Source organism: Salvelinus fontinalis, chromosome 6 (assembly GCF_029448725.1).
Source record: "Salvelinus fontinalis isolate EN_2023a chromosome 6, ASM2944872v1, whole genome shotgun sequence".
NCBI lineage: Eukaryota > Metazoa > Chordata > Actinopteri > Salmoniformes > Salmonidae > Salvelinus > Salvelinus fontinalis.
Genome location: NC_074670.1, coordinates 69,971,153 through 69,986,152, shown reverse-complemented (window position 1 = coordinate 69,986,152; position 15,000 = coordinate 69,971,153). Strand labels below are relative to the sequence as shown.

The 15,000-nt window shown below is 48.5% G+C and overlaps 1 protein-coding gene across 7 annotated transcripts in view; it reads right to left on the bottom strand.

The window, feature by feature from the left end:
- LOC129858394 (glutamate receptor 1-like) overlaps positions 1-15,000 on the bottom strand; it is a 186,670-nt gene that overhangs the window by 73,839 nt on the left and 97,831 nt on the right. For all 7 annotated transcript variants that reach the window (XM_055927576.1, XM_055927577.1, XM_055927579.1 and 4 more), the window contains exons 8-9: positions 11,741-11,845; positions 11,402-11,515 (exon numbers count right to left, since the gene is read on the bottom strand). In XM_055927576.1, coding sequence (XP_055783551.1) covers positions 11,402-11,515; positions 11,741-11,845 — 219 coding nt within the window. The remainder of the gene's footprint in view (positions 1-11,401; positions 11,516-11,740; positions 11,846-15,000) is intronic.

The window sequence follows — 15,000 nt, the reverse complement described above, 5'->3', positions numbered from 1 at the left end:
GTTTCAGAGCAGTTTGACAGGCCAACACACCACTCACACAGACACACACACACACACACGCACTCACGCACACACACACAGATAGCAGGTCCACTAGGACTCACTCTCTCACTGACCTATAACAAGTCAATAGACACCGGCTGCCACTCAGGCGGCGTACCAACACACACACAGAACACCATGGCTTTGGACAAATGTTTAAGAAATGCACCTGTTCTTCCTTCCATGGACCCTTTCTTCCTTCCTTCCTAACACCGAAAGAATCAGCAGAGTGTAACATTCGTCTTGTGGTGCATGAACGGACAAAGGCGCAGCGGGTGATGAATACATACTGAATTTATTTACAACAAGACGAAAACACTAACGAACACTAGAACAAACTACAAAACAATAAACGAAGTCAACAGACTTGAAACAAATGAACTTACATATAGACGAAGAACGCACGAACAGGAACAGACTACCTAAAACGAACGAACAAACGAAACAGTCCCATGTGGTATACACTGACACAGGAACAATCACCCACAAACAAACAGTGAGAACAACCTACCTTAATATGGCTCTCAATCAGAGGAAACGACACACACCTGCCTCTAATTGAGAACCATACCAGGCAAACCATTAACCCAACATAGAAAACACATAACATAGACTACCCACCCCAACTCACGCCCTGACCAATTAAACACATACCAAACAACAGAAAACAGGTCAGGAACGTGACACAGAGAGAATTAACGTCTTCTAATGCTTCCAGTTATATCTAATGTCTGATCGTTGATGAGGGGTTTTCAACGGCATGTATCCAGTCTACAGTGTAATACTTCCTCTTGGAAAGACAATGTAGTTGGGCTCTAGAGTTGTATTCTAGAGATGTATTCTAGAGTTGTGCCCTAGAGTTGTGCCCTAGAGTTGTATTCTAGAGTTGTATTCTAGAGTTGTGCTCTAGAGTTGTATTCTAGAGATGTATTCTAGAGTTGTGCCCTAGAGTTGTGCCCTAGAGTTGTATTCTAGAGTTGTGCCCTAGAGTTGTATTCTAGAGTTATGCCCTAGAGTTGTGCCCTAGAGTTGTATTCTAGAGTTGTGCCCTAGAGTTGTATTCTAGAGTTGTATTTCTAGAGTTGTGCTCTAGAGTTGTATTCTAGAGTTGTATTCTAGGGTTGTATTCTAGAGTTGTGCCCTAGAGTTGTATTCTAGAGTTGTGCCCTATAGTTGTGCCCTAGAGGTGTATTCTAGAGTTGTATTCTAGAGTTGTGCTCTAGAGTTGTGCTCTAGAGTTGTGCTCTAGAGTTGTATTCTAGAGTTGTGCCCTAGAGTTGTATTCTAGAGTTGTGCCCTAGAGTTGTGCTCTAGAGTTGTATTCTAGAGTTGTATTCTAGAGTTGTCCCCTAGAGTTGTATTCTAGAGTTGTGCCCTAGAGTTGTGCCCTAGAGTTGTGCCCTAGAGTTGTGCCCATAGTAAACATTAAAAAAAAAAGAAAAAAAAAGAAGATTCCACTAAAGGAAAACCCATCTAAAAGCCAGCACATAGCCTGGCCTTAAAACAACACTGTCTCTCTGTGAAGGCACCAAGCCTTCCTGCTAGATTAAGGACAGTTATCATTTCCCCCTTCCTCCACACACACACACACACACACACACACACACACACACACACACACACACACACACACACACACACACACACACACACACACACACACACACACACACACGCGTACACACACACACACACACACACACGCGTACACACACACACAGCTTGCCTTTCCCCCTTCGCAGCTCTCGTCTTAAACCGGTTCTGCAGGACAGGCAGGCGGGTGGCAAGATGCTGAAATCCCTCACCCCATTAACCCTGAAATCCCTCACCCCATTAACCTCTCTCCATGGAGGTCTACTGGAGGCCTGGGAGTCTGGGCTAAGGTTTGTTCCATCTAGTCTCCCTTCTCCCTGGAACAAACCTTAGCCCAGCTCCCTTCTCCCTGTAACAAACTTTAGCCCAGCTCCCTTCTCCCTGGAACAAACCTTAGCCCAGCTCCCTTCTCCCTGGAACAAACCTTAGCCCAGTCTCCCTTCTCCCTGGAACAAACCTTAGCCCAGCTCCCATATCCCTGGAGAAAACCTTAGCCCAGTCTCCCTTCTCTCTGGAGAAAACCTTAGCCCAGTCTCCCTTCTCCCTGGAACAAACCTTAGCCCAGTCTCCCTTCTCCCTGTAACAAACCTTAGCCCAGTCTCCCTTCTCCCTGGAACAAACCTTAGCCCAGTCTCCCTTCTCCCTGGAACAAACCTTAGCCCAGCCTCCCTTCTCCCTGGAACAAACCTTAGCCCAGTCTCCCTTCTCCCTGGAACAAACCTTAGCCCAGTCTCCCTTCTCCCTGGAACAAACCTTAGCCCAGTCTCCCTTCTCCCTGGAACAAACCTTAGCCCAATCTCCCTTCTCCCTGGAACAAACCTTAGCCCAGCTCCCTTCTCCCTGGAACAAACCTTAGCCCAGTCTCCCTTCTCCCTGTAGAAAACCTTAGCCCAGTCTCCCTTCTCCCTGGAACAAACCTTAGCCCAGTCTCCCTTCTCCCTGGAACAAACCTTAGCCCAATCTCCCTTCTCCCTGGAACAAACCTTAGCCCAGTCTCCCTTCTCCCTGGAACAAACCTTAGCCCAATCTCCCTTCTCCCTGGAACAAACCTTAGCCCAGTCTCCCTTCTCCCTGGAACAAACCTTAGCCCAGTCTCCCTTCTCCCTGGAACAAACCTTAGCCCAGTCTCCCTTCTCCCTGGAACAAACCTTAGCCCAGCTCCCTTCTCCCTGTAACAAACCTTAGCCCAGCTCCCTTCTCCCTGGAACAAACCTTAGCCCAGTCTCCCTTCTCCCTGGAACAAACCTTAGCCCAGCTCCCTTCTCCCTGTAGAAAACCTTAGCCCAGCTCCCTTCTCCCTGTGTGTGTGGTTGTGAGTTACTCTATGCAGACTTGACCACCATCCTCCATACCACCCACCTCCCATTACCCCCAGCTAGAGGCCCTGGAGCCTATCCTCCATACCACCCATCTCCCACCTCCCCCAGCTAGAGGCCCTGGAGCCTATCCTCCATACCACCCACCTCCCATTACCCCCAGCTAGAGGCCCTGGAGCCTATCCTCCATACCACCCATCTCCCACTACCCCCAGCTAGAGGCCCTGGAGCCTATCCTCCATACCACCCACCTCCCATTACCCCCAGCTAGAGGCCCTGGAGCCTATCCTCCATACCACCCATCTCCCACCTCCCCCAGCTAGAGGCCCTGGAGCCTATCCTCCATACCACCCACCTCCCACTACCCCCAGCTAGAGGCCCTGGAACCTATCCTCCATACCACCCACCTCCCACTACCCCCAGCAAGAGGCCCTGGAGCCTATCCTCCATACCACCCATCTCCCACTACCCCCAGCTAGAGGCCCTGGAGCCTATCCTCCATACCACCCATCTCCCACCTCCCCCAGCTAGAGACCCTGGAGCCTATCCTCCATACCACCCATCTCCCACCTCCCCCAGCTAGAGGCCCTGGAGCCTATCCTCCATACCACCCACCTCCCATTACCCCCAGCTAGAGGCCCTGGAGCCTATCCTCCATACTACCCACCCCCCACTACCCCAGCTAGAGGCCCTGGAGCCTATCCTCCATACCACCCACCCCCCACTACCCCCAGCTAGAGGCCCTGGAGCCTATTCTCCATACCACCCACCTCCCACTACCCCCAGCTAGAGGCCCTGGAGCCTATCCTTCATACCACCCATCTCCCACCTCCCCCAGCTAGAGGCCCTGGAGCCTATCCTCCATACCACCCACCTCCCACTACCCCCAGCTAGAGGCCCTGGAGCCTATCCTCCATACCACTCACCTCCCACTACCCCCAGCTAGAGGCCCTGGAGCCTATTCTCCATACCACTCACCTCCCACTACCCCCAGCTAGAGGCCCTGGAGCCTATCCTCTATACCACCCACCTCCCACTACCCCCAGCTAGAGGCCCTGGAGCATATTCTCCATACCACCCACCTCCCACTACCCCCAGCTAGAGGCCCTGGAGCCTATCCTCCATACCACCCACCTCCCACTACCCCCAGCTAGAGGCCCTGGAGCCTATCCTCCATACCACCCACCGCCCACTACCCCCAGCTAGAGGCCCCGGAGCCTATCCTCCATACCACCCACCGCCCACTACCCCCAGCTAGAGGCCCTGGAGCATATTCTCCATACCACCCACCTCCCACTACCCCCAGCTAGAGGCCCCGGAGCCTATCCTCCATACCACCCACCTCCCACTACCCCCAGCTAGAGGTCCTTTCTGTGGGCAGGATACATCAAAGGGCCTGGGGAAGTGAAGGAAGCAGCAGAACACATTCTTACATTACATCACAACTGAGTAAAGTCTCTGAGTCTGCGATGTGACGGAAATACGAAACAGGCTATAGGCTAATAGGACAACAGACTATAGGCTAACAGGATAACAGACTATAGGCTAACAGGATAACAGGCTATAGGCTAACAGGATAACAGGCTATAGGCTAACAGGACAACAGGCTATAGGCTAACAGGATAACAGGCTGTAGGCTAACAGGCTATAGGCTAACAGGCTAACAGGCTAACAGGCTATAGGCTAACAGGCTATAGGCTAACAGGGCGGCCAGGAGAGAAGAAAAGAAGAGTTTGTCTGTGTCAGTGGGAATTTATGTCCTGTTAGGGCTAAGAGGAACTCTTAAGAGCCCTCTAAACACACACACACACACACACACACACACACACACACACACACACACACACACACACACACACACACACACACACACACACACACACACACACACACACACACACACACACACACACACACACACACACACACACCAGGAACCGGTATTAACCGGCTTTTGGCCGTAAAAAAAATGGAAAAGACAAATAACTGTCCGGCAGAAGAATTTTAAAATCCCATTGTGAAATGGGATGCCTATTCATGCCCCATTTCAGGATGCCCCATGCCTATTCATTGTTGGAAATACAAGTCGACGTAAATACATTTGACTGGTCCTGCTTATCAGTCTATAGGTTAATTCGCATCATTTAGTGGAATTAAATGGGCATGTGTGTATATTCGTTATGTATCTTACTTATCACACGCTCACGCCATGCAGATACAGAGACTTTGAGCAGAAAATCTGTCAGACAGCATGGGAGATGCTGCTACAGCATCTCAAACTGTTATGCTGATGAAGGAGGACCCAAAAGCGACGTAATAGTAACAGAGTCTTTATTCCAGTCTTAAACAAACAATGATGTTCCTGGATATAATCCAAAGGTAATCCAAAACAGGAAACTGAAAACCTCTTGTCAGTAGAGAGGAACGACTGGAGACGCGACCACAGACTGCAGGTCGCTTCAGGAAGGCACAGACCGTAGCTGACATAGACACCTGCTCACACGCAGCATCTGACAAATGCAAAAAACACAACAGAGCGGAACAAGGACACAGAGCAGCTAACCTCAAACAAGAATCCGACAAAGACAGAAGCAGAAAACAGAGGGAGAAATAGGGACTCAAATCAGAGGGCAAAATAGGGGACAGGTGTGAAAGAGTAAATAAGGTCGTTAGGAGAATGAGAACCAGCTGGGAGTAAGAACGGAACGATAGAGAGAGAGCGGGAGAGGGAAAAAGGGAGGAGGAGAGAGAGGAATAGAAAGAGGGAAAGAACCTAATAAGACCAGCAGAGGGAAGCACAGGGACAAGACATGAAGATCAAAGACAAAACATGACAGTACCCCCCCACTCACCAAGCGCCTCCTGGCGCACTCGAGGAGGAACCCTGGCGGCGACGAAGGAAATCATCAATCAACGAACGGTCCAGCACGTCCCGAGATGGAACCCAACTCCTCTCCTCAGGACCGAAACCCTCCCCATCCCCAAAGTACTGTTGACCACGTCCCTGAGAACGCATGTCCATGATCTTTCGTTCCTTGAAAATAGGTGCGCCCTCGACAAGGACGGGAGGGGGGGAGGGAAGACGAACGGGGGCGCGAAGAAAAGGCTTGACACAAGAGACATGGAAGACAGGGTGGATGCGACGAAGATGTCGCGGAAGAAGCAGTCGCACAGCGACAGGATTAACGACCTGAGAGACACGGAACGGACCAATGAACCGCGGAGTCAACTTGCGAGAAGCTGTCGTAAGGGAAAGGTTACGAGTGGAAAGCCACACTCTCTGACCGCGACAATACCTAGGACTCTTAATCCTACGTTTATTTGCGGCTCTCACAGTCCTCCCCGCAGACGAAGGCAGACCGGTAATAAAGTCTAAGGCGATCTGAGAACATGGTCGAGAAGGAATGGGAAGCGGTCTAAGACGACCGGCAGGAGGAGAGTTACCTGACTTAGTCTGCGCGCAGTCCGAACAAGCAGCCACGAAACGGCGCGTGTCCCGCTCCTGAGTAGGCCACCAAAACCGCTGGCGAATAGAAGCAAGCGTACCCCGAACGCCGGGGTGACCAGCTAACTTGGCAGAATGAGCCCACTGAAGAACAGCCAGACGAATAGAGACAGGAACGAACAGAAGGTTACTAGGACAAGCGCGCGGCGACGCAGTGTGAGTGAGTGCTTGCTTTACCTGTCTCTCAATTCCCCAGACAGTCAACCCGACAACACGCCCTTCAGGGAGAATCCCCTCGGGTTCCGATGGCGACAATCGATGAGAAAAGTAAGCGCAAGGATGGACCTTATCGTCAGACTGGAAGCGCTGGGACGGAATGGCTCCCACCTCTGAAGCGTCAACCTCGACAATGAATTGTTTAGTGACGTCAGGAGTAACAAGGATAGGAGCGGATGTAAAACGCTTCTTGAGGAGATCAAAAGCTCCCTGGGCGGAACCAGACCACTTAAAGCAAGACTTGACAGAAGTCAGGGCTGTGAGAGGGGCAGCCACTTGACCGAAATTACGAATGAAACGCCGATAGAAATTAGCGAAACCGAGAAAGCGCTGTAACTCGACACGTGACTTAGGAACAGGCCAATCGCTGACATCCTGGACCTTAGCGGGATCCATCTGAATGCCTTCAGCAGACAGATAATCATCGAGAGCCTTACGTTCGGGAGCCGACAGAGAGAATAATCTACCCCGAGGAGAAGTGGTCCCCGGATGGAGATCCATACAACAATCATACGACCGGTGAGGAGGAAGAGAGTTGGCTCTGGACCGACTGAAAACCGTGCGTAGATCATGATATTCCTCCGGCACTCCTGTCACATCACCAGGCTCCTCCTGAGTAGAGGGGACAGAAGAAACAGGAGGGATAGCAGACATTAAACACTTCACATGACAAGAAACGTTCCAGGAAAGGATAGAATTACTAGACCAATTAATAGAAGGATTATGACATACTAGCCAGGGATGACCCAAAACAACAGGTGTAACAGGTGAACAAAAAATCAAAAAAGAAATGGTCTCACTGTGGTTACCAGATACTGTGAGGGTTAAAGGTAGTGTCTCATATCTGATACTGGGGAGAGGACTACCATCTAAGGCGAACATGGGTGTGATCCTCCCTAACTCTCTGAGAGGAATGTCATGTTTCCGAGCCCATGCTTCGTCCATAAAACAACCCTCAGCCCCAGAGTCTATCAAGGCACTGCAGGAAGCAGCCGACCCGGTCCAGCGTAGATGGACCGACAAGGTAGTACAGGATCTTGATGGAGAGACCTGAGTAGTAGCGCTCACCAGTAGCCCTCCGCTTACTGATGAGCTCTGGCCTTTAACTGGACATGACATGACAAAATGTCCAGCAGAACCGCAATAGAAGCAAAGGCGGTTGGTGATTCTCCGTTCCCTCTCCTTAGTCGAGATGTGAACACCTCCCAGCTGCATGGGCTCAGTCTCCGAGCCGATGGAAGGAGATGGTCGAGATGCGGAGAAGGGAAGCCCCGCTAACGCGAGCTCTCTACCACGAGCTCGGTGACGAAGATCTACCCGTCGTTCTATGCGGATGGCGAGTGCAATCAACGAGTCCACGCTGGAAGGAACCTCCCGGGAGAGAATCTCATCCTTAACCTCAGCGTGGAGTCCCTCCAGAAAACGAGCGAGCAACGCCGGCTCGTTCCAGTCACTGGATGCAGCAAGAGTACGAAACTCTATAGAGTAATCCGTTATGGATCGATCACCTTGACATAGGGAAGCCAGACCCCTGGAAGCCTCCTTCCCAAAAACTGAACGATCAAAGACCCGTATCATCTCCTCCTTAAAGTTCTGATAAACGTCAGAACACTCAGCCCTTGCCTCCCAGATAGCTGTGCCCCACTCCCGAGCCCGCCCAGTAAGGAGTGATATGACGTAAGCGATCCGAGCTCTCTCTCCAGAGTAAGTGTTGGGCTGGAGAGAGAACACAATATCACACTGGGTGAGAAAGGAGCGACACTCAGTGGGCTGTCCAGAGTAACATGGTGGATTATTAACCCTGGGTTCCGGAGACTCGGAAGACCAGGAAGTAGCTTGTGGTACGAGACGAAGACTCTGAAACTGTCCTGAGAGATCGGAGACCTGAGCGGCCAGGGTCTCAACGGCATGACGAGCAGCAGACAATTCCTGCTCGTGTCTGCCGAGCATTGCTCCCTGGAACTTGACGGTAGTGTTGAGAGAATCCATAGTCGCTGGGTCCATTCTTGGTCGGATTCTTCTGTTATGCTGATGAAGGAGGACCCAAAAGCGACGTAATAGTAACAGAGTCTTTATTCCAGTCTTAAACAAACAATGATGTTCCTGGATATAATCCAAAGGTAATCCAAAACAGGAAACTGAAAACCTCTTGTCAGTAGAGAGGAACGACTGGAGACGCGACCACAGACTGCAGGTCGCTTCAGGAAGGCACAGACCGTAGCTGACATAGACACCTGCTCACACGCAGCATCTGACAAATGCAAAAAACACAACAGAGCGGAACAAGGACACAGAGCAGCTAACCTCAAACAAGAATCCGACAAAGACAGAAGCAGAAAACAGAGGGAGAAATAGGGACTCAAATCAGAGGGCAAAATAGGGGACAGGTGTGAAAGAGTAAATAAGGTCGTTAGGAGAATGAGAACCAGCTGGGAGTAAGAACGGAACGATAGAGAGAGAGCGGGAGAGGGAAAAAGGGAGGAGGAGAGAGAGGAATAGAAAGAGGGAAAGAACCTAATAAGACCAGCAGAGGGAAGCACAGGGACAAGACATGAAGATCAAAGACAAAACATGACACAAACAGCATGCATAGGCAACGTAAGGCAGGCCTCATCAACACGTCTCACACCACTTTGCAATGAGCTGGAGGCAGTATGCATTTTGAAAACATATACTTCATTGTTGGAAACCTGAACTTTGACTACATATTATGAGGTTAAGACTCATATTATGACTTGCTTCAAAGTATCCTAGCCAAAATCAAACCATATCCGTGGAGACAATTATTTTTTATAAACTTTATTTCATTGTCCAATCTGAGTCATATTAGCAACCCATGCTAGTTGATACAGCATAGAGCCATGCTAGTTGATGCAGCATAGAGCCATGCTAGTTGATGCAGCATAGAGCCATGCTAGTTGATGCTGCATAGAGCCATGCTAGTTGATGCAGCATAGAGCCATGCTAGTTGATGCAGCATAGAGCCATGCTGGTTGATGCAGCATAGAGCCATGCTAGTTGATGCAGCTTAGAACCATGCTAGTTGATGCAGCATAGAGCCATGCTAGTTGATGCAGCATAGAGCCATGTTAGTTGATGCAGCTTAGAGCCATGCTAGTTGATGCAGCATAGAGCCATGCTAGTTGATGCAGCATAGAGCCATGCTAGTTGATGCAGCTTAGAGCCATGCTAGTTGATGCAGCATAGAGCCATGCTAGTTGATGCAGCATAGAGCCATGCTAGTTGATGCAGCATAGAGCCATGCTAGTTGATGCAGCATAGAGCCATGCTAGTTGATGCAGCTTAGAGCCATGCTAGTTGATACAGCTTAGAGCCATGCTAGTTGATTCAACTTAGAGCCATGCTAGTTGATGCAGCATAGAGCCATGCTAGTTGATGCAGCATAGAGCCATGCTAGTTGATGCAGCATAGAGCCATGCTAGTTGATGCAGCTTAGAGCCATGCTAGTTGATGCAGCATAGAGCCATGCTAGTTGATGCAGCATAGAGCCATGCTAGTTGATGCAGCTTAGAGCCATGCTAGTTGATGCAGCTTAGAACCATGCTAGTTGATTCAACTTAGAGCCATGCTAGTTGATGCAGCATAGAGCCATGCTAGTTGATGCAGCTTAGAGCCATGCTAGTTGATGCAGCATAGAGCCATGCTAGTTGATGCAGCATAGAGCCATGCTAGTTGATGCAGCATAGAGCCATGCTAGTTGATGCAGCATAGAGCCATGCTAGTTGATGCAGCATAGAGCCATGCTAGTTGATGCAGCATAGAGCCATGCTAGTTGATGCAGCATAGAGCCATGCTAGTTGATGCAGCTTAGAGCCATGCTAGTTGATACAGCTTAGAGCCATGCTAGTTGATTCAACTTAGAGCCATGCTAGTTGATGCAGCATAGAGCCATGCTAGTTGATGCAGCTTAGAGCCATGCTAGTTGATGCAGCATAGAGCCATGCTAGTTGATGCAGCTTAGAGCCATGCTAGTTGATGCAGCATAGAGCCATGCTAGTTGATTCAACATAGATCGCCCCCCTTTCTACATTTCTAACTGATCAGTTAATCTCTTTCACATGAAACCGCTCGCTTTCGACAACAGTGTTGCAGTAAGGAACGAACATTCGCTGCACCTACAATGTGAATAAATAATAGTTATCAACATTTTAAGCTAAACGTTCTTATCTGTAGGTAGCCTAGTGGTTAGAGCGTTGGGTCAGTAACCCAAAGATTGCTGGATTGAATCCCCAAGCTGACAAGGTACAAATCTGCCCCTGAACAAGGCAGTTAACCCACTGTTCCCTGGTAGGCCGTCATTGTAAATAAGAATTTGATCTTAACTGACTTGCCTAGTTAAATAAAATAAAGATCTTATTGTTTTTTAATATACATTGTTTTAACGTAGCCTAGGACTACTGGTTGTATGAATTTGGGATCTATCATCCCACAACTGTCCCAGTGTTTGACAAGCTGAACAATAGAATAGGTCAACTTCTCTACTATGGGGATAGTAGATTGACATAGGCTAGTGCTTTTGCTGTTCGTTACTCGTCTTTTTGGCTGAGGAAAAGGAAATGTGGCCTGTTATTCTAACGTCTTCAAAATGAAGCCGGTCAAATGTCCGGTGCCAACGGAAAACATGGCACACACACACACACACGCACGCACGCACGCACACACGCACACACACGCACACACACACACACACACACACACACACACTGACCAGGATGGTGGTAACTATGTAGGTCCTGTTCTGTAGGCCATAGCTGCTGTCGTTGCTTCCTCTCATGAAGGTGGCTGTGCTCACGTACTTCTCGTCCTCGTTCCAGTAGCCCACCTGATACACATACAAGATTAAAAGACAAGTGAAAAAACTGACGGGCTATGAAGGAAACCTTGATTTGATCTGATACTGTACTGTACAGATATAATATGAGACTGCAATGAAACACTATTGGACATGAGTCCTCACACTTGATATCAAATAAGATCCTATAAGGTCCGATTAGATCCCATTACATCCTATACAATTCTATAAGATCCTACAGATCTCATGACTCACCTTCTTAGGTCCAGAGGGGGCTAGCTCCATGACACTGACGGTGAAGTTGGTCCTGCGTCCTTTTTCATTGAACTGGATGTGACCTGTCAGGCCATGGATACGCACCTAACACACGGGGAGGGACAGAATCAATAGAGAATCAATAACACAGAGACACAGGAAGCAGTTACCATCTAGGTCTTTAGCTGTAGCACTCATAATAAAGTTGTCTTCTATTAGCCTCACTGACAGGAAACATCATCTGGAGTTCTGTTTCTTCAACAGCCTTGTCTGGATGGTCATTGGAGCATGTGTGTGTGTGTTTGTGTATTATGTGTGTGTATTATGTTGTGTGTGTGTGTGTATTATGTGTGTGTATTATGTTTTGTGTGTGTATTATGTGTGTGTATTATGTGTGTGTATTATGTTGTGTGTGTGTGTGTGTGTATTATGTGTGTGTATTATGTTGTGTGTGTGTGTGTTTGTGTGTGTGTGTGTGTGTGTGTTTGTGTGTGTGTGTGTATTATGTTGTGTGTGTGTGTGTGTGTGTGTGTGTGTGTGTGTGTGTGTGTGTGTGTGTGTGTGTGTGTGTGTGTGTGTGTACACTGATTGTACAACACATTAGGTACACCTTCTCTTGCCATGACATACTGACCAGGTGAATCCAGGTGAAGGCTATGGTCCCTTGTTAATATCACCTGTTAAATTCACTTCAATCAGTGTAGATGAAGGGGTGGAGACATGTTAAAGAAGTATTTTTAAGCCTTGAGAAAATTGAGACATGGATTGTGTTTGTGTCAGCCTCTGAATGGACAAGACAAAAGATTAATGTGCCTTTGAATGGGCTATGGTAGTAGGTGCCAGGCGCGCCGGTTTGAGTGTGTCAAGAACTGCAACGCTGCTGGGTTTCTCACGCGTAATAGTTTCCTGTGTGTATCAAGAATGGTCTACCACCCAAAGGACATACAGCCAACTAAAGGAAACATTGGAGTCAACATGAGCCAGCATCCCTGTGGAAAGCTATCAACACCTTGTAGAGTCCATGCCCCCAATAAATTGAGGCTGTTGTGAGTGCAACTCAATATTAGGAAGGTGTTCCTAATGTTTTATACACTCAGTGTATGTGTGTTAGTGTGTGCATGTGTTTAAGTGTGTAGTGTTTGTGTGTGTGTAGTGTGTGTTCAGTGCAGCATGTTAGTGTTGGCAGAATGATGGGTTTAATTGAGCGAGCGGAACATCAAACTCCCCTCTGCCCTCAGGCAGATGTCTGCATTCACTTGGACCAGATGACAGCTAGACATAGCCGCAGAGACAATGTGTGTGTGTGTGTGTGTGTGTGTGTGTGTGTGTGTGTGTGTGTGTGTGTGTGTGTGTGTGTGTGTGTGTGTGTGTGTGTGTGTGTTCGTTCAGGCAGGTGGATGAACGTGTGTGCGCACAAGAGGGTGTGCAGGGATGTGTTTGTGTGTCCGTGTCTGTATGTGTGTGTGTGTGTTTGTTTGTGTGTTTGTGTGTGTACATCACTAAGACCACAGTTCCACAGAGCCACACCAGAGAGACCAGTGTGAGACTCATAACCGCCATCGATAAAAGACAGTACTGTGCAGCCGTCTTCATCGACCTGGCCAAGGCTTTCGACTCTGTCAATCACCATATTCTTATCGGCAGACTCAGTAGCCTCGGTTTTTCTAATGACTGCTTCACCTGGTTCACCAACTACTTTGCAGACAGAGTTCAGTGTGTCAAATCGGAGGGCATGTTGTCCGGTCCTCTGGCAGTCTCTATGGGGGTACCACAGGGTTCAATTCTCGGGCCGACTCTTTTCTCTGTATATATCAATGATGTTGCTCTTGCTGCGGGCGATTCCCTGATCCACCTCTACGCAGACGACACCATTCTGTATACTTCTGACCCTTCCTTGGACACTGTGCTATCTAACCTCCAAACGAGCTTCAATGCCATACAACACTCCTTCCGTGACCTCCAACTGCTCTTAAAGGCTAGTAAAACCAAATGCATGCTTTTCAACCGTTCGCTGCCTGCACCCGCACACCCGACTAGCATCACCACCCTGGATGGTTCCGACCTAGAATATGTGGACATCTATAAGTACCTAGGTGTCTGGCTAGACTGTAAACTCTCCTTCCAGACTCATATCAAACATCTCCAATCCAAAATCAAATCTAGAGTCGGCTTTCTATTTCGCAACAAAGCCTCCTTCACTCACGCCGCCAAATTTACCCTAGTAAAACTGACTATCCTACCGATCCTCGACTTCGGCGATGTCATCTACAAAATACCTTCCAATACTCTACTCAGCAAACTGGATGCAGTTTATCACAGTGCCATCCGTTTTGCTACTAAAGCACCTTATACCACCCACCACTGCGACCTGTATGCTCTAGTCGGCTGGCCTTTGCTACATGTTCGTCGTCAGACCCACTGGCTCCAGGTCATCTACAAGGCTATGCCAGGTAAAGCGCTGCCTTATCTCAGTTCACTGGTCACGATGGCAACACCCACCCGTAGCACGCGCTCCAGCAGGTGTATCTCACGGATCATCCCTAAAGCCAAAACCTCATTTGGCCGCCTTTCCTTCCAGTTCTCTGCTGCCTGCGACTGGAACGAATTGCAAAAATCTCTGAAGTTGGAGACTTTTATCTCCCTCAACAAGTTTAAACATCTGCTATCTGAGCAGCTAACCGATCGCTGCAGCTGTACATAGTCCATCGGTATATAGCCCACCCAATTTACCTACCTCATCCCCATACTGTTTTTATTTATTTACTTTTCTGCTCTTTTGCACACCAGTATCTCTACTTGCACATGATCATCTGATGATTTATCACTCCAGTGTTAATCTGCTAAATTGTAATTATTCGCTCCTATGGCCTATTTATTGCCTACTTCCTCATGCCTTTTGCACACATTGTATATCGATTCTCTTTTTTCTTTTTTTTCTACTATGTTATTGACTTGTTTATTGTTTACTCCATGTGTAACTCTGTGTTGTTGTCTGTTCACACTGCTTTGCTTTATCTTGGCCAGGTCGCAGTTGCAAATGAGAACTTGTTCTCAACTAGGCTACCTGGTTAAATAAAGGTGAAAAAAAAGAGGGTGATCTGTCTGTTTAAAAGCTTAAGTCAACGGCCCAACTGAAATATACAATAACATCTAAATGACTACATCCAATTAGTAACATCGTCAGTATCAGAAACCAGCCCCTGTACTGCTAGCAGATATTGATCATCAATCCAGTTCACAGCATCGTCCTCTGCAGGCAC